We start from the raw sequence: 19,034 nt of genomic DNA on the forward strand, positions 1-19,034 counted from the left end.
CAACTTTGAACTTCCCAGCCTCCAGAACTATTAAGAAATAAATTTCCCTTTCTTCATAAATTACCCAGTCTGTGGTATTCTGTTATAGCAACAGAAAACAAACTAAGACAAACTCCAAACTATTAATCTAGCAGGGGTCCTCAAACTTAAACAGGGGGCCAGTTCACTGTCCCTCAGACCATTGGAAGGCCGTTGGAGAGTGCAGCACACATTCCACTGTGGGCCCGGGACAAGTCGGCTGCTAAGCAGGACAGGCAGCCGTGGCAAAAACATTCGGTGGGCCGGATAAATGTGCCAGGTGGGCCACATGTGGCCCACGGGTCCGTAGTTTGAGGACTCCTGAAATAGAGAAACCATAATCCCAACTAACAGATACATACTTAAATGAGTATATGCTATTTTTTTCTAATTTTCAGTATCAAACAGTATCTTCTCTAAATTAATTCTTCAAAATGACTGTCAAATGCAAGATAATCTGAAAGCTTTTTAAATTTTAGAATACACAATAGTTATGCCTATATACAAACAAAATAAGTTTCTCTTACTCAGAAGGCAAGAGGACATAATTATTATTTTTAACCCATAGCTTTAGTAAAATTGGCATAATGTTCCATAGTTAATATTTCACAACAGGCCTTACCTACAGTTTTTAATTCAGAAGACAAAGCTATCTGTAAGTTTTCTTCACTAAAAGTATGAATTCTATATAAAAGTCACATTATTAAGAAAAGTATGTATTATCACAAGTAATAACTATCATCTCAAAACTGAGTGACTAAACATGCATTGTTTTAGACTTTTGGAAGCATGAGAAGTACTCCTTCACAGCTGGTGATGAATAGAAAAGAAAGACATACCATCATTATTTTTGTCCAAACTCTTAAATGCCAGTTTCATTTTTTTCTCATGGTCTTTAAGGTATTTCATAAATTCTTCAAAATCCAGCTTGCCATCTTTGTTGGTATCTCCAGTAGTAAAAATTTTCTACCAAAAAAAAAAAAAAATCAAGAGATATTTTATTGCCAGTAGGGGCTAAAGCACTAAATTATTTGTACACATACTTCAAGCAGATTGGCTATTTTCCTGTAAGACTAAAGTACCAATTTTGGGCCAGATATATAATTTTTCATTATGTTAAAGATCTATAATAAAAGTAACCCTACCACTGCAAAAAGATTTGAGATCTTGTGTTAAAATTTTAATTAGAAAAATGATGCACTGATTTCTATAAAACACAGCTTTTTTTATTTTTTATTTTTTTTTTTGAGACAGGGTCTCACTCTGTTGCCCGGGATAGAGTACAGTGGCACAATCATAGCTCACTGCAGCCTCTAACTCCTGGGCTCAAGTGATCCTCCTGCTTTGGCCTCCCAAAGTGCTAGGGTTACAGGCTTGAGCCACTGTACCTGGCCATGTGTTAAATTTTTAATCAGAAAAATGATGCATTGATTTCTATAAAACATTTTTTATATTTATTTATAAATTTTTTTATTTCAGCATATTATGGGGGTACAAATGTTTAGGTTATGTGTGTTGCCTTCCCCCCCCCCCCCGTCAGAGCTTCAAGCGTGTCCATCCCCCAGACAGTGCCATTGACACTCATTATGTATGTATATACTCATCTCCTTCCCCCTCCCTCCCATCTGCCCTACGCTCGATAAGTGTTATTCCTATATTTCACTTACGTGTTGATCTGTAATACCAATTTGCCAATGTACCAAAATTGATCCATTAATACCAATTTGCCAAAGTACCAATGAGTACATGTGGTGCTTATTTTTCCATTCTTGGGATATTTCACTTAGTAGAATGGGTTCCAGCTCTATCCAGGAAAATATAAGAGGTGCTATATCACCATTGTTTCTTACAGCTGAATAGTACTCCATGGTATACATATACCACATTTTATTAATCCACTCATGTATTGATGGGCACTTAGGTTGTTTCCACATCTATGCAATTGTGAATTGTGCTGCTATAAACATTCGAGTGCAGGTATCTTTTTCATAAAATGTCTTTTGGGTAGATGCCAGTAATGGGGTTGCTGAATCAAATGGTAGATCTACTTGTATCTCTTTGAAGTATCTCCATATTGCTTTTCAAAGAAGTTGCACTAGCTTGCAGTCCCACCAGCAATGTAGGAGAAACACAGCATTTTTAAGGTTAATGTAAATCACACCCTAAATTTCTTGACATGTACTTTATAAATCCCAAGAAAGAAGACAAACACTTTACCTAGCATAGGATTTAAATGTCTAAAATAGTATTTTCCCCCTATGATTTCCAAAATTAAATAATCTTTTCTTAAAGATGATCCTTATAAAAAGCTGTCATATCAAACTGTCCATTTCTATCCATAGAAATCACTGCATTAGAGAAAGAAATAAGATCATATGAAATTTGGTATTACATGTAAGACTTCTCCCACCACCATCCAAAATTAACTTTCTACCTATTGAGACACACACAATTACCCACCCAAAACTTATAAATTCTACTGATCTGATTGTCATGCTATTCTGGGGAAATGATGCCATGTTGTGGCAGGATGGTATAACAGGCAAACTTCCAAGCTCTAGATTCAGAGACAGATCTGAAACTTGTGAGCTGCAACTAAAGCTATGCTTAGAGGAAGATTTGTGGTTTTAAATGCATTAATAAAAAAGAAGACCAAAAATCAATGATCAATCATTGAGGCATACATCAATCTCAAGAAATTAGAAAAAAATTAAGCACAAAAGAAGTTGAAGGAAAGAGACAAAGAATAATGAAAAAGAACATACATACACTGAGAGGATCAACAAAGTCAAAAGATGGCTCTCAGGCCGGGCGCGGTGGCTCACGCCTATAATCCTAGCACTCTGGGAGGCCGAGGCGGGCGGATTGCTCAAGGTCAGGAGTTCAAAACCAGCCTGAGCGAGACCCCGTCTCTACCATAAAAAAAATAGAAAGAAATTAATTGGCCAACTAATATATATATATATAAAAATCAGCTGGGCATGGTGGCTTGTGCCTGTAGTCCCAGCTACTCGGGAGGCTGAGGCAGGAGGATCGCTTGAGCCCAGGAGTTTGAGGTTGCTGTGAGCTAGGCTGACGCCATGGCACTCACTCTAGCCTAGGCAAGAAAGCGAGACTCTGTCTCAAAAAAAAAAAAAAAAAAAAAAAAGATGGCTCTCTGAAAAGACCAATAAAATTGATAGGCTGTTGAAATTGGCAAATAACCAATATCAGAATGTAAATATTGAAATCACTAACACTATAAACATGAATGATATTATGAACAGGTTTACTTAAAAAAATATAAAAATGAAAAAATGCCCAGAAAAACTTATTAAAAATTGACATAACAGAAAATAAATAAATAGAAAATCTGAATATTCCTTTAAGTATTAAAGAAATTTAATCTGTAATTATAAAACATCTCCATGGAGAAAACTGTAGGCCCACATGGTTTTACAGTAATGTCTACCAAACTTTTTTTTTTTTTTGAGACAGAGTCTCACTTTGTTGTCCAGGCTAGAGTGAGTGCCGTGGCGTCAGCCTAGCTCACAGCAACCTCAAACTCCTGGGCTCGAGTGATCCTTCTGCCTCAGCCTCCCGAGTAGCTGGGACTACAGGCATGCGCCACCATGCCCGGCTAATTTTTTATACATATATCAGTTGGCCAATTAATTTCTTTCTGTTTATAGTAGAGATGGGGTCTCGCTCTTGCTCAGGCTGGTTTTGAACTCCTGACCTTGAGCAATCCGCCCGCCTCGGCCTCCCAAGAGCTAGGATTACAGGCGTGAGCCACAGCGCCCGGCCTTGTCTACCAAACTTTTAAGAAAGAAGTAACACCAATTTCCAGAGAGCAGAAGAGATGGAAACATTTCCCAACTGGTCTTATAAGATAAGTATACTTTTGATTCAAAAACCTAACAGAAACATCACAACAAAGGAAAATTACAAGCAATGTCACTATGGAAATAGATCCAGAACTCCTAAATAAAATGTCAGCAAATCAAATCGAATAATACATAAAATGGATAATACATTATATATACAGTCATGTGCCATATAACAACGTTTCAGTCAAGGATGGACTGCGCACACAATGGTGGTCTCATAAGATTATAATACCATACATTTACTGTACCTTTTCTACGTTTAGATATGTTTACATACACAAATACTTACCACTGTGTTCCAGTTGCCTACAGTACTCAGTACAGTAACATGCTGTACAGGTTTGTTGCCTAGGAGCAATAGGCTATACCATAGAGCCTAGGTATGTAGTAGGCTATACCTTCTAGGCTTATGTAAGTACACTCTGTGATGTTCACACAAAGACAAAACTGCCTGACACATTTCTCAGAACATATCCCTGTCATTAAGCAACACATGACTGCATATTTATGTGTATGTATGTATACATATGTATACACACACACTATACACACACACACACACACACACATATATATATATATATATATGAATGTATTCCAGTAATGTCAGGTTGGGTCAATATTTTTTTTAAAAAGAAATCTTGTATATTACATTAACAGAATAAAAGGGAAAAATCATATGATCATCTTAATAAACATTTGATGGATTCAATATCATTCATGATTAAAAACTATTAGCAAACTAGCAATAGAAAAGTGTTTCCTTAGTCTGATAAAGAGTATCAGCAAAGAATTCTAGCCTTTTTTATTTAAGCTAGTTTGAGTGGTATCTCTTACCTGAACCCTAAATAAACTTGATTAAAATATCATCCATTACTACTGACAGGTTTTTTTTTTTTTTTTTTTGAGACAGAGTCTCACTCTGTTGCCCGGGCTAGAGTGCCAAGGCAACAACCTAGCTCACAGCAACCTCAAACTCCTGGGCTCAAGCGATTCTCCTGCCTCAGTTTCCCAAGTAGCTGGGACTACAGGCATGCACCACCATTCCCAGCTAATTTTTTCTATATATTTTTAGTTGGCCAATTAATTTCTATTTTTAGTAGAGACAGGGTCTTGCTCTTGCTCAGGCTGGTCTCGAACTCCTGAGCTCAAGCGATCCGCCCACCTCAGCCTCCCAGAGTGCTAGGATTACAGGGGTGAGCCACCACGCCCTGCCACTACTGACAGTTTTAAAAGCAAATATATTTACATCACTTAAAAATAATTATTACTATTTAATTCCTTTTGCAAATTAAATTGAGGATGATCTTGATCTGGAAATTATTTCCTGATTATACAAACATATACTGAGACTTGCATAATCCTAGAGTAAATGTCAGCATTCTGGAGCCCCATTTGTGTACCAAAGTTTCATTCAAGAAGTTTATATGTTAGTCGATGTAAGTATCAGTGAACAACTATCATTTTGGCAATTACAAGTTAAAGGACATTCCTGACTCTGTCTTTGAACAGTTCAATTTTTTTTACCCTTATTTCTACAACTCTTCTAAGGGTAAATAAAGACTCATAGAGTTACAATCACCTAATGACTCCGACTTACCATTACAGTAGTCCTCCCTTATCTGCAGTTCAGGTTTTTGTGGTTTCATTTACCTGTGGTCAACCATGGCCGGAAAATGTTACATGGAAAATTCCAGAAATAAACTATTCGTACTCATGCCATTCTGAATAGCATGATGAAATCTCATGCCATCCTGCTCTGTCCAACCTGGGAGGTGAATCGTCCCTTTGTCCAGCGTATCCACAGTCTATGCTACCAACCTGTTAGTCACTTAGCTGTCTAGGTTATCAGGTTGAAAAAACATAGTATATACAAGGTTTGGTTTTAGGCATCCTCTGGGCATCTTGAAACACAACCCCCAGGGATAAGGGAAGATTACTGCAATATGAAAACCTAGGGCTTCTCTTTTGAATTTTTTCTTATATATTCCACTGTGGAAATAAATGAAGATCAACCAAATCAGAAAAGCAAAGGCTATTTATCCTGAGCTTGCTACAGCAAGGGAGTCAGATACTGTTGCTTGCATTGTAACAGAGATTCAAAGGCAGACAAAGGAGTAGGGAGTCTTTGCAGTGGAAAAAAGGGTATAGGCTTCATGTGTGTCCTGATTGGAAGCAGGGCATAGGGAAGCTGTAGTCTGGCTAACTGAAGTGGGACACCCTATATAATTGGTTAGGGATGCATATTTGGCTTTCCCTGGTTGGTCCTAAGTTGGAAGTGTGGCAAAAATTAGGGAAGCTGTCAGTCACTAATCAAGTCCTGGCCATTGGGGCTGATGGTTCAGAAGTTACTGTTTAGCTTCCTATATTGTCACTAGACATAGCAACAGGACTTCCTGCAAGTCTGACATAACAGATGACTTTTTTGGTCTGTTTATTATAGGTAAGGGGCTGGTTTTCTCAGCAGACTGCTGCAGGTTGTGGGTCAAAGTTCTGTTTTTATTTGTGGTCTGGCCAATATCCATTTGTATATTCAGTCTCTCAACTTTCATAGTAAAAAGCAAAATAAAACATTGTTCATAAACCGCAATCTAGTTACCGCAATAGAAAGTTTTATCTCTTCTATCTTAACACTATATGATGTAAGTACCATTTCTATTATCTTTAACCAATTGAATTCCGTCTATATAAATGAGTTTGATACTAGGGAAGTTGGTGACATGTGGGAAAAGACCTCATATCAGAACTTCCTAGAGATGTCACTGTCACCTGAAAAAAGCCACAACAGTGTTCCTCTGAAATACAGTTCTGTGTGGTTGGTACAGAGTTCTCCAGGGACGCTTCTCCCTTGTTTGTTTTTTAATTTTTAATTATATCTATTTACTTTCTTAGAGACAGGGTCTCCCTCTGTCACCCAGGCTGGAGTACAGTGGCATGATCATAGCTCACTGTAGCCTTGAATTCCTAGGCTCAAGCGATCCTCCTGCCTCAGCCTCCAGAGGAGCTGGGACTACAGGAATGTGCCATCACCCCCAGCTATTTTGTTTTTTCTTATTATTTTTTGTAGAGATGAGGTCTTGCTATGTTGCCCATGCTGATCTCGAGTCCCTTGCCCCATGTGATCTTCCCACCTCAGCCTCCCAAAGCACTGGGATTACAGGCATGAGCCTGGTTTTGACATGTGAGCACTCATCAGCCATCACTAGGTATACAGAGCCTTTATATGGCTCACAACACCTCTTACCAAAAACAAAAGACAGATTTGCATAAAATTTTGTTTATATAAGGAAGAAATGTGTTTCAAGGGATTGAACTTGTTTATGGCATAATCCAGAATTTCTTATGAAAGGCCAGTTTATATCAAATAAGCAAATACAAGTCACATTTGCAAATCCAAATACAAAAGAGTAGCTTTAATCAAACATAAAGAACATTTAGCTTTAAAAGGAAAAACACACCATTTTTTTTTAAGCATTAAAAAGCCCAACTGAACTTTACAGAGATAACATTTTGGACAAGACTAGTCCACAGACAGCCTCCGGATCAGGCCTCTGATAACGCAGATGTGGAAACCAGGATGCAATGCCTGGTATATGATATGTGTTCAAAATACAACCGATCAATGAGTAAATGGAAGCTTAAAATAATGACTCCCAAAGTTCACATGGCTAATAGGAAGAGTTTCACTAAATCTTAAAAAGACAGAACTCAACCAACAGTTGTTTTTTATTTTTCAGCACAAAATACCAATTATCCAAAATGAATTCAACAGTCCTTCTACTCATGGATCTCCCAGTCTACTGGGTCAAACATCCACAGGGCAAACATAATTGCCTTAAACAATAAATATTTATTTCTCAACAATTCTAGAAGCTGGAAATCCTGGATCAAGGTGCCAACAGATTCAGCGTCTGGTGAGGACTTCTTTCTGGTTCACAGACTGCTACCTTCTCACTGTGTCCTCACATGGCAGAAGTGGCAAGGAAATTCTTCTAGGCTTCTTTTATAGGGGCACTAACCCCATTCATGAGGGCTCCCCTCTCAGGACCCGATCACTCACTAAAGGTCCCACCTCCTAATACCATCACACTGGGGGTTAAGATTTCAATATATGAATTGGGAGGAGACACCAATATTCAATCCATAAAGTAATTTTCTCAGCTTCAAAAGTCCTATACCTCCTATGATTCTAAATCTCTCCTAAGAAATTTTATTGCCTTATTTCTAAATCCAGATGGGGTGCAGGAGTGGGCCTACAGTGTTCCAAAGTCTTCCAAGCCTAAATTGAACCAAAGTAAACACACTTGAGCTAAAACTGCTGACTCTTCACCGTCATTTTATTTTCCCTATGATTTCCATTTTAGTAAACTTAAATTATCTCCTTCACTCTTTAATGTCTTGAAATGTGATTTTTTTTTTCATCAGAGCACCTCATATGACACCCAAATACTGGGACTGTCTTTTAGAATGTTCTAAGGAGACCTCTGATGAAAAACAAACAGGAGCTGGAAAGGGAGGAGATGGGTGAGGGGAAGGAGATGGAAATGAAGGAAGACTCTTAAAAGGAGACAGAATTACTAGACAATTACAGGAAAATTAGTAATGGTTAAATTGTATCTGCCTGTTCCTCATACTACATTCTACTTAGTTCATATTCTTATATTCCTGAGTCCTAGGAAAACTTAATGTGAATTTTCTCTCTTCCAAGCCAGTAATTTCATAATGAGGAGAGAGTTGGAACATATAGAAAAGAGGAGTCATATCAGAAAAAAACTGCAGTGATTTCACTTCCAACTGGTTCTTAATTTTGTCTCAACACTTACTTTGAAGTCTTTTCTTTTCCCTGGATGGTTTTGGAACTTAGCAACGCTTACCTATTGCTTTCCTTATGCCTATTTTCTACATTCTACTCTTATTTCTATATTCTTTCCATTTAAGATCTAAAGAAACTTAAAAATGTACTGTCTTCTAAATGTTGAATTTATCACACAAGTTTGGAAACATGGACAGCCTAAATCAGATGAAAATTTATAGAGATTTCACAACAAGTTCAGTATTTGTCTTAGAGGCAAACTATTGTCACTCCACAATTGTCATTGCTAGGTACTCAAATAGACAAACTCCTCAGAACTTGACATTACAGAGACCCCTGACCTATGCTCGGAAATTTTCTCCCATAAAGGTTGACTGTGTGATCCTAATTCCACCCCAGATGTGACGGTTAATTTTGTGTATCAACTTGACTGGACTAAGGGATGCCCAGATAGCTAGTAAAACATGATTTCTGGGTGTGTCCATGAGGCTGCCTCTAGAAGAGATTAGCATTTGAATTAGTAGACTGAGTAAAGAAGATGCAGCCTCACCAACATGGGCTGGCATAATCCAATCCTTTGGAGTTCCTGAATAGAATTAAAAAGGCAGAGAAACTACTATGGTTTAAATATGGTTTGTCTGTTCCCACCAAAACTCACGTTGAAATTTGACCCCTGATGTGGTGGTGTTGGGAGGTAGGGCCTAGAGGGAAGTATTTGGGTCATGGGGGTGGATCCCTCATGAATGGCCTGGTACCATTCTCCCAGTACTGAGTGAGTGCTCTCTCTCCCTCTCACTCTTGCTCTCCTGCTCTTGCTCTCGCCCTCTCTTGAATGGAAAGAATGAGTTGTCATAAAGCCGGGACAACCCTTAGGTTTTGCCTTTGCATATGTCTGCTTCCCCTCTGACCTTCCACCATGTTGTGATGCAGCAGGAAAGCCCTTCACCAGAAGCCCAGTGGCTGCTGGCACCACGCTCCTTTAACTTCCCAGCCTGCAAAACCATGAGATAAATAAACCTCTTTTCTTTATAGATTACCCAGCCTCAGGTATTCCATTATAGCAACATTAAATGGACTAAGACAGAAACTGAAAGGAACTGCACGTTCAGAATGTGAAAGTTTATAAAGACTGATATCCTGAATGGGTGAGGCAGTGTCAATCAACAAAGAAAGCAAATGAGTGCAAAGTTTCTGAAAGGCAATACATATTCCAATTTAAAATGTGTTTACCCTCAAACTCAGCAATTTCTACTACTCACAATTTATCCTATGAAGATAACTGGAACAAAATGAAAAAATTAATACAAAGGACTTCCACTGCAATTTAACTTATAATCACTTTTAAACTATCAATAAACTAAATGATTAATAGAGAACTGGTAACATATACTATGATAAAAACATACAACGGAATATGACACAGTCATTAAAAAGTGATGTAGAGCAGCAATTCTCAAACTGTTTGTTTTTAGGATTCCTTTACAATCTCAACACTTCTTGAGGACTCCAAACAACTTTGATCTATGGTACGCATCATGGAGTTATACCACTCAGATCTTCCTTCGAAGGCTCCTGCTGTGGGCAGCACACTTGACTGACATCCTCTAGTTGGTGGCACCTCCTGATCCGCTGCAGGGAGCTACAAGGCCATCACTCCCCTGTGCTGCTTCCAGCCAATGAACCGACAGGATGACAAACCTGAACTAGCCCATTTCTGAGACAATCAGCAAAAAGTACCAAAGTTGGTTCTCTCAAAGTGTGAATAACATGAATAAACCTTTGGCAAGATTTAAGAGGAGAATAAGATAGATATCAGGAATGAAATAGCAAATCTACCTACAAATCAGTCAGAAGGTTTTGTTTTTGTTTTTTTTTTTTTTGAGACAAGAGTCTCACTTTGTTGCCCAGGCTAGAGTGACTGCCAAGGCGTCAGCCTAACTTACAGCAACCTCAAACTCCTGGGCTCAAGCGATCCTGCTGCCTCAGCCTCCCAAGTAGCTGGGACTACAGGCATGCGCCACCATGCCTGGCTAATTTTTTCTATATATATTAGTTGGCCAATTAATTTCTTTCTGTTTATAGTAGAGACGGGGTCTCGCTCTTGCTCAGGCTGGTTTTGAACTCCTGACCTCCAGCAATCTGCCCGCCCCGGCCTCCCAGAGAGCTAGGATTACAGGCGTGAGCGACCGCGCCCCGCCCAGTCAGAAGTTTTATAAAATCATAAGTGAATAGTATGAACCTTGGGCAAAAACGGGCAGTTTCCAAAAAAGTGTCTTAACTTAATCTGACTCCAGAAGAAATAGTAAACTGAAGAGCCCATAGCTACTAAAGACGTTCAAAGAGTAGTTTAAATTACAACTACATAACAGTTGTTGGCCCTCACAGTAACCCAATCACTTTCCCTCTGGACAGGGAATGCCACTAGTGTCCTCTTAACCCTCCAACGGGGTTGGAGAAATTCCAAACATCTCCACCCTGCTAAGTTTTGAACTTCAGAGACACAATCAAAATGACTCAGAGAAGGTGAAATTGCTCAGGGAGGGGTCAACCCTTAAGATCAATTTATGCACTTAGGGCACTGACTTAAGGAATGTCTTGAACAATGCAACGTCGCCATTCCTCCTCAACAGGAAGTCGAGGGAAACGCGATCGGTTTTCAAACAGTTTTGAAACAGTAGACTACACTCGCCGGTGAACACAACGCAGCTTCAAAGAGATACAAAATATGAGCCTTTTTACAGAACTTGGGGCCCACTGAAGTCTGAGAGCTCAAAAATAAAAAAAAATCAGAACAAAAAGAAAAAAAAAGAGATTAAATGTTTGCAAAAGGTACAAAAAAAAAAAAAAGGTAAAGAAGCTGGGATGGATCCAGAACAAAAGTGTTGTGGGACAGGATTTTAAAAGTTAACAGTGCCCGTGGACCAGAGTGTTCACCGCGCTAATTTTATCTGGAAAAATACCAGTAGCCTTTCGGATACTGACCCGCTAGTGTTACCGGGTAACTGGCAGCGCCCCATCCCCGAGTTCCCGAACCCACCAGGCCGGGCCCGGTTCCGCCTTCCTCGGCTGAGCCCGGCCGCGCCCTCCTCGGTCCTGCCAGCGTCCCCAGAGCGCCCGCACCCCCGCGCTCCGCGGCGCCCGGCCGCCACCCACCTCCTCGGCGTCCTGGCCCAGCGGGATGCCCAGGTTGCGGAGCCCCTCCTGCAGCTCGCCCACGTCCACCACGCCGTCCCCGTTGCAGTCCAGCGCCTGGAAGAGGGTCTCGTAGCGCGTCGGCGGCTCCGCGTCCTGGCAGGCCGCCGCGGGCAGCACGAAGCCCCGCAGCCAGCGCAGCATGGTGCCGGGGCGCGGGCCGGCGCGGCCGAGGGCTCGCAGGGAGGCCGAGGGCTGCGGGGCGCGACCCGGACCCGCGCGGCCTGGCTGGGAGGGGCGAGCGGGCCGCCGTCGGGGGCGAGGCCGCGCGGCGCGCAGGGTGTGGCCGCCGCTGGGGAGGAGTTCGCCCCGCTGGCCTCGGCGGGAGGAAGTGGGAGAGCGGCCGGGCGGGTCTCGGGAGGGCGAGCGCGGAGCCCGGCGAAGGAGCCCCGCGGGCGCCCGAGTCCGGCGGCCAGGGCTGCGACTGCGGGGAGGAGGCCCGCACGGGGCGCTGGGCTTCGGCGTCCGCGCATCCGTGGCTCGGCGCGGGCGAGGGGGAGGCGGGTGCTCGACGCAGAGCTCCTCCCGCTTGGAGCCTAGGAGAGCGACCCAACGCGGTGCTCTCCGCGTAGAAACTGGGCCCGCAGGCTTGTCGCACGCGGATCTCTAACTTTTTCGTGTAACTCCACAGACACTACCCATCCCTGGGCCAGTTTTCCATTCACAGAAAATGAGAGTTGGGTGGTTGATCACCTGGGATGGGAATTCTGCTTTAAGAAGTGGAGGAGTTAAATCCGAAAGCACCTGTTGGTGCAATGATAATAATAATAATAAAAAAGGAGAAGCCCAATAGTTTTTTTGCAGAAAAGATCAACATCCGGCCAGCGGGACACGCATAGTAAAAAACGGGGACTACTTGAGTAAGGAGCTTAGTTAGCATGATCTGCCCGTGATAAAAGGGTGATGAAGTCTGCCAGCAGTACTTATCAGAAAAACCTCGGGCCCTCGCGCTCAAGGTGCAGTTCTGAAGTTTGGGATTTATTACTCAGGTGAGACAGAACTTCTTACTGCATAACATAGGATAAAGGAAAGGAACATTGCACTTGCAGAGAAAACACAGAGTGCTAACCCTTCAGCTGTGCAAACTTGGGGATGTAGCGTAGCCTCTCATCAATAAAATGCGAGTATGAATATCTGCCTCAGGAAAAGATTGCACACTGTATGTTAACGGTCTTAATTCTCTAAAGCCCCCATAACAGAGGTGTCAGTAATAGTAATAATTCTCTGTTCATTCACAGCTACTTTATAGGAATGATTGTACTCTTGTTATCTGCAGGAGAGAAGACGCCTCTGCTTGCAGATTAGGATCTCCCCACATCTTCTGAATCACTGAACAAAAACCGGTTGTTCCAACAAAAGCCAGGAAGTCAGACCCTGAATTTACCTCCTTTCATACCATTTTGTACGCTTAAGACATATGAATCTAGAGTTTGTAAGTTAAAGACTGCCTGTTTAGTAAAATCATCTTGAAACTAATTTATGTTATATATAACTTCCAACTTCCAGTCTGAAGAATTATCCTTTGGAACAGCTTTCGAATTTCATCAAATTTTCTCTGTCCTTTTAAACCTCCTTTAACCCCCACTGTGGATACTCTGTACTTTTGAAGGGAGGCTGCCTGAAAGTCACACCACACTTAACATGCTTTTGTTTTCCTCTAATTTTTTGCGGGGGTGAGGGGTAATAATTAGAAGAATTATCTGTCAGCATTTTTGTTGAGAAAACTTAACACAAAAACTTTTTCTTTTTTTTTTTAACACAAAAATTCTTTTTTTTTTTGAGACACAGTCTTGCTCTGTCACCTGGGCTGGAGTGTGTGGCATCATCACAGCTCACCACAACCCCAAACTCCTGGGCTCAAGTGATCCTCTTCCTCAGCCTCCTAAGTAGCTGAGACTACAGGCACGGGTCACCATGCCCAGCTAATCAGGTGAGCATGGTGACGCGTGCCTGTAGAGGTCTTGCTTTTACTCAGGCTGGTCTTGAACTCCTGGCTTCACGCATTCCTCTCACCTCAGCCTCCCAGAGTGCTAACATTACAGGCGTGAGCAACCATGGCCAGCCAATCTTCACACAAAAACTTTTACATGAGTATTTATAGAAGTTTTATTCATACTTGCCAAACCTAGAAACCTCCAAAATGTTCTTTAATAGGTGAATTGGTAAACAACCTATGTTGCATTCATATGAGATACTACTCAGCAATAAAAAGGAATGGACTACTGATACCTGCAACAATGTATTATATGACATTCTGGAAAAGGCAAAACTAGAGGGACAGAAATGAGATGATTAGTTGGCATAGCTGGAAGTTGGGGGAAGGGAGTTGACTACAAGAGTATAAGGAAGCTTTTGTGGGTGATGAAACTGTCCTATAGCTTATTAAATAATTATGGTAGTGATGGTTACACAACTGTGTTTGTCAAAAATGACAGAACTGCACACTAAAAAGGGTTAATTTTACTCTATGTAAAGTATCTCAATAAATCTGACTTTAAAATCTGCCTTAAACATGAGTAAACTGGAAGAATTCTTACCTCAAAAGATCACTGTGAAAATCAAATAAAGTAGTTTACAAAGTATTTAAACTTAAAGCCTTGCTATCAAGTGTGGGCCACAGAACAGCAGCAGCGGCGTCACTTGAGTGCTTGTCAGAAATATAGAATTTCATGTCTGCCCAAGCCTACTAAATAAGAACTGCATTTAAACCACAGCCCTGGGTGCATGTTTCCTACATTAAAGTTTGAGAAGCACTGCTAGTGTAAAGCCATACTACTCGAGGTGTGGTTTGCACTCTGATGCCAGTCTGCAAGCTGTTACCTGTCTGCTGCAAGATAAATCAGAGATTGAGAGGAAGGATTTAGAAAACTTTACAGCAATTTGATAAGGCAATTTTATGTTTGTTGAATCTAATAATAAAAACTCAGGCCTTGATTTTTTAATTTCAATTTTCTAGTAATTCATTTTTACCATATTTTACAAAAATATGTCTGCTATAGATTGAGAAACACCTTCCAGATAAAAGGCATAATTAACACTAGCAACTCCCCACATAAGAGAAGAAAACTATATACAGATATTTACACATCTGCAGGAGAGAACGCATCCCTGCCTGCTTCTATTGGTAATGCCCAAAAAACAGTAGTTCCTACAGAGGTCAGGAGTAGAACTGGAACTCACAATCCTCAACCTAATTCATTTCTGTGGTCAGAATAAAAGTCTAGGGTTCAACCCAATTCAGCTGTTTCTATTTTGCCTCTAGCCTTTCAAGTACTACCATTTTCCACCAGAACAACCTTCAGACTTCATCAACTTCATTGATTTTGGTCCTTAGGACCTCTTTCAGCACCTACTTTGAATTCCTTGAATAATCACTATAGATTCCTGCAGTTTCAGCTGGTAAACATGTTTACCCTTTTTATCCACTGAACCACTTAGTTATTGTGTTGTGCTAATAAGACCAAAGTATCAGCCTCTTCAAAGGACTGATTCTATCGCAAAATCCTGCTCACTGCTCTTTTAAATTTGAATCATCACAAAGTAGGCTATGTAAGAGAATTTGATTGGTCCAGTGTAAAAGCCATCACTATCACGGGAATACACCAACAACAATCAAATTGAGAACCAAATCAAAGACTCAATATCCTTCACAATAGCAACAAAGATAAAGTACCTAGGAATACACTTAACCAACGAGGTAAAAGACCTCTACAGGGAGAACTATGAAACACTGAGGAAGGAAATAGCAGAGGATGTAAACAGATGGAAAGCCATACCATGTTCGTGGGTCGGCAGACTCAACATCGTTAAAATGTCTATACTACCCAAAGTGATCTACAGATTCAATGCAATACCTATTAAAATCCCATCAGCATTCTTCACAGAGATGGAAAAAATAATTTTACACTTCGTTTGGAACCAGAAAAGACCCCGCATATCAAAAGCAATTCTAGGCAATAAAAACAAAATGGGAGGTATTAATATGCCAGATATCAAACTATACTACAAAGCTGTAGTAATTAAATCAATCTGGTACTGGCACAAAAATAGGAATATTGACCAGTGGAACAGATATGAGAATCCTGATATAAAACCATCCTCATATAGCCATCTAATCTTTGACAAAGCAGACAAAAACATACACTGGGGAAATGAATCCCTTGTCAATCAATGGTGCTGGGAAAACTGGATAGCCACTTGTAGAAGGCTGAAGCAGGATCCACACCTTTCACCTCTCACAACAATCAACTCATGCTGGATAACAGACTTAAACTTCAGGTATGAAACTATTAGAATTCTAGAGGAAAATGTTGGAAACACTCTCCTAGACATCAACCTAGGCAAACAATTTATGAAGAAGATCCCAAAGGCAATCACAGCAGCAACAAACATAAATAAATGGGACATGATCAAACTACAAAGCTTCCGCACAGCCAAAGAAATAGTCATGAAAGTAAACAGACAACCTACGGAATGGGAGAAAATTTTTGCATCCTACGCATCCGATAAGGGGCTGATAACTAGAATCTACTTAGAACTCACGAAAATCAGCAAGAGAAAAATCAAACAACTGTATCAAAGAGTGGGCAAAGGATATGAACAGAAACTTTTCTAAAAAAGACCCTTCACAATAGCAACAAAGATAAAGTACCTAGGAATACACTTAACCAAGAAGGTAAAAGACCTCTACAGGGAGAACTATGAAACACTGAGGAAGGAAATAGCAGAGGATGTAAACAGATGGAAAGAATAATGGCTAACAAACATATGAAAAAATGCTCAACATCTCTAATCATCAGGAAAACACAAATCAAAATTACAGTGAGATATCACTTATTTCCAGTAAGAATGGCCTTTATCAAAACGTCCCAAAACAATAGATGTTGGCATGAATGTGGAGAGACAGGAACACTCCTACACTGCTGGTGGGATTGCAAACTAGTTCAACCCTCTGTGGAAAGCAATATGGAGATACCTTAAAGCGATATAAGTGGATCTACCATTTGATCCAGTAATCCCATTACTGGGCATCTACCCAAAAGATCCAATGACACTCTACAAAAAAGACACCTGCACTCGAATGTTTACAGCAACACAATTCATAATTGCAAAGCTGTGGAAACAACCCAAGTGCTCATCAATTCATGAGTTGATTAATAAAATGTGGTATATGTATACCATGGAGTACTATTCAGCTCTAAGAAACAACGGTGATATAGCACATCTTGTATTTTCCTGGATAGAGTTGGAACCCATACTACTAAGCGAGGTATCCCAAGCATGGAAAAACAAGCACCACAGATACTCACCAGCAAACGGGTATTAACTAAGCAGCACCTAAGTGGACACATAGGAACTACATTAATTGGGTATTGGGCCAGTGGGAGGAGGGAGGGTATATACATACATGAATGAGATGTGCACTGTCTGGGGGATGGTCACGCTTGAAGCTCAGACTTGTGGGGGGAGGAGGGGCAAGGGCATTACTTCAAACCTTAAAATTTGTGCCCCCGTAATATGCTGAAATAAATAAATAAATAAAATAAAAACTAAAAAAAAAAAAGAAAGAAATGACAGTGATGTAGCACCGCTTATATTTTCCTGGATTGAGCTTGAGCCCATTATCTGAAGTGAGGTGACACAAGATCGGAAGAATGGGTTTCACATGTACTTGCCATCAAATTGGTACTGACTGATTAACACTGGTGCTCACTCACATGGTGGTAGTGTTCTTCAGGGATTAGGGGGTTGGCAGGGTAGACTCACAACTGAGGGTCACGGTGAGTATTGTAAAGGGAGGGGCATACCTCTAACCCTTGCTAGGGAGAAGCAAAGATATAAAATGTAACCAAATGTTTGTACTCTCTTAATGTCCTGAAATAAAAAAAAAATTAAAAATGATACGACTCTTACATGAGGCTTGCAGTTTTCTTTTTTTTTTTATTTCAGCATATTATGGGGGTACAAATGTTTAGGTTATGTATATTGCCCTTGCCCCCCCCCCGAGTCAGAGCTTCAAGCATGTCCATCCTATATACACAGTGCACCTCACATTCATTATGTATGTATATAGCCGTCCCAGCCTTCGCCCCTCCCATCTGCCCAACAGGGGATGTATATTCTTCCTGTATGTGCTGGAAGTGTATGTATGTATGTGTATGTATCAGAAGTGTTAATCAGTTAAAACCAATTTGCTGGTGAGTACATATGTTTTTTCCATTCTTGGGACACTTCACTTAGTAGAATGGGTTCCAGCTCTATCCAGGAAAATACAAGAGTTGCTTTATCATCATTGTTTTTTGTGGCTGAGTAGCACTCCGTGGTATACATATACCACATTTTATTAATCCACTCATGTATTGATGGGTACTTGAGTTGTTTCTACAACTTTGCAATTGTGAATTGTGCTGCTATAAACATTCGAGTGCAGGTGTCTTTTTTGTAGAGTGTCTTTTGTTTTTTTGGGTAGATGCTGAGTAATGGGATTGCTGTATCAAATGGTAGATCTACTTGTATCTCCTTGAGGTATCTCAATATTACTTTCCACAGAGGCTGTACTAGTTTGCAGTCACACCAGTAGTGTAGGAGTGTTCCTGTCTCTCTGCATCTACTCCAGCATTTACTGTTTGGGGACTTTTTGATAAAGATCATTCTCACTGGGGATAAGTGCTATCTCACTGTGGTTTTGATTTGCATTTCCCTGATGATTAGAGATGTTGAGCATTTTTTCATGTTTGTTGGCCATTAGTCTATCTTCTTTTGAAAAGTTTCTGTTCATGTATGTCCTTTGTCCACTTTTTGATAGGGTTGTTTGATTTTTTCTTGCCGACTTTTCTGAGTTCTAAATAGATTCTAGCTTTCAGCCCTTTATCAGATGTGTAACATGTGAATATTTTCTCCCATTCTGTAAGTTGTCTGTTTGCTCTCGTGATATTTTCTTTGGCTGTGCAGAACCTTTTAATTTGATCAGGTCTCATTTATTTATTTTTGTTGTTGCTGTGATTGCCCTTGAAGTCTTCTTCATAAATTCTTTGCCTAAGCCAATGTCTAGATGAGTTTTTCCAACATTTCTTCTAGAATTCTAATAGTTTCACACCTAAGGTTCAAGTCTCTTACCTAGCGTGAGTTGATTTTTATGAGAG

At 40.5% G+C, this 19,034-nt stretch overlaps 1 protein-coding gene across 2 annotated transcripts in view; it reads right to left on the reverse strand.

Moving 5' to 3' along the window:
- LOC105864043 (mitochondrial adenyl nucleotide antiporter SLC25A24) overlaps window positions 1–12,197 on the reverse strand; it is a 50,834-nt gene extending 38,637 nt beyond the window's left edge. Inside the window, exons 1-2 of one of the 2 annotated variants that reach the window (XM_075999924.1) lie at window positions 11,854–12,197; window positions 858–984 (exon numbers count right to left, since the gene is read on the reverse strand). In XM_075999924.1, coding sequence (XP_075856039.1) covers window positions 858–984; window positions 11,854–12,036 — 310 coding nt within the window. In that variant the 5' untranslated portion in view covers window positions 12,037–12,197. Of the gene's footprint in view, window positions 1–857; window positions 985–2,787; window positions 2,959–11,853 lie in introns of those variants that run through there. The other variant, XM_075999925.1, reaches the window with a different exon arrangement.
- Window positions 12,198–19,034: the final 6,837 nt, after the last annotated feature.

This window comes from Microcebus murinus, chromosome 2 (assembly GCF_040939455.1).
Source record: "Microcebus murinus isolate Inina chromosome 2, M.murinus_Inina_mat1.0, whole genome shotgun sequence".
Classification (NCBI taxonomy): domain Eukaryota; kingdom Metazoa; phylum Chordata; class Mammalia; order Primates; family Cheirogaleidae; genus Microcebus; species Microcebus murinus.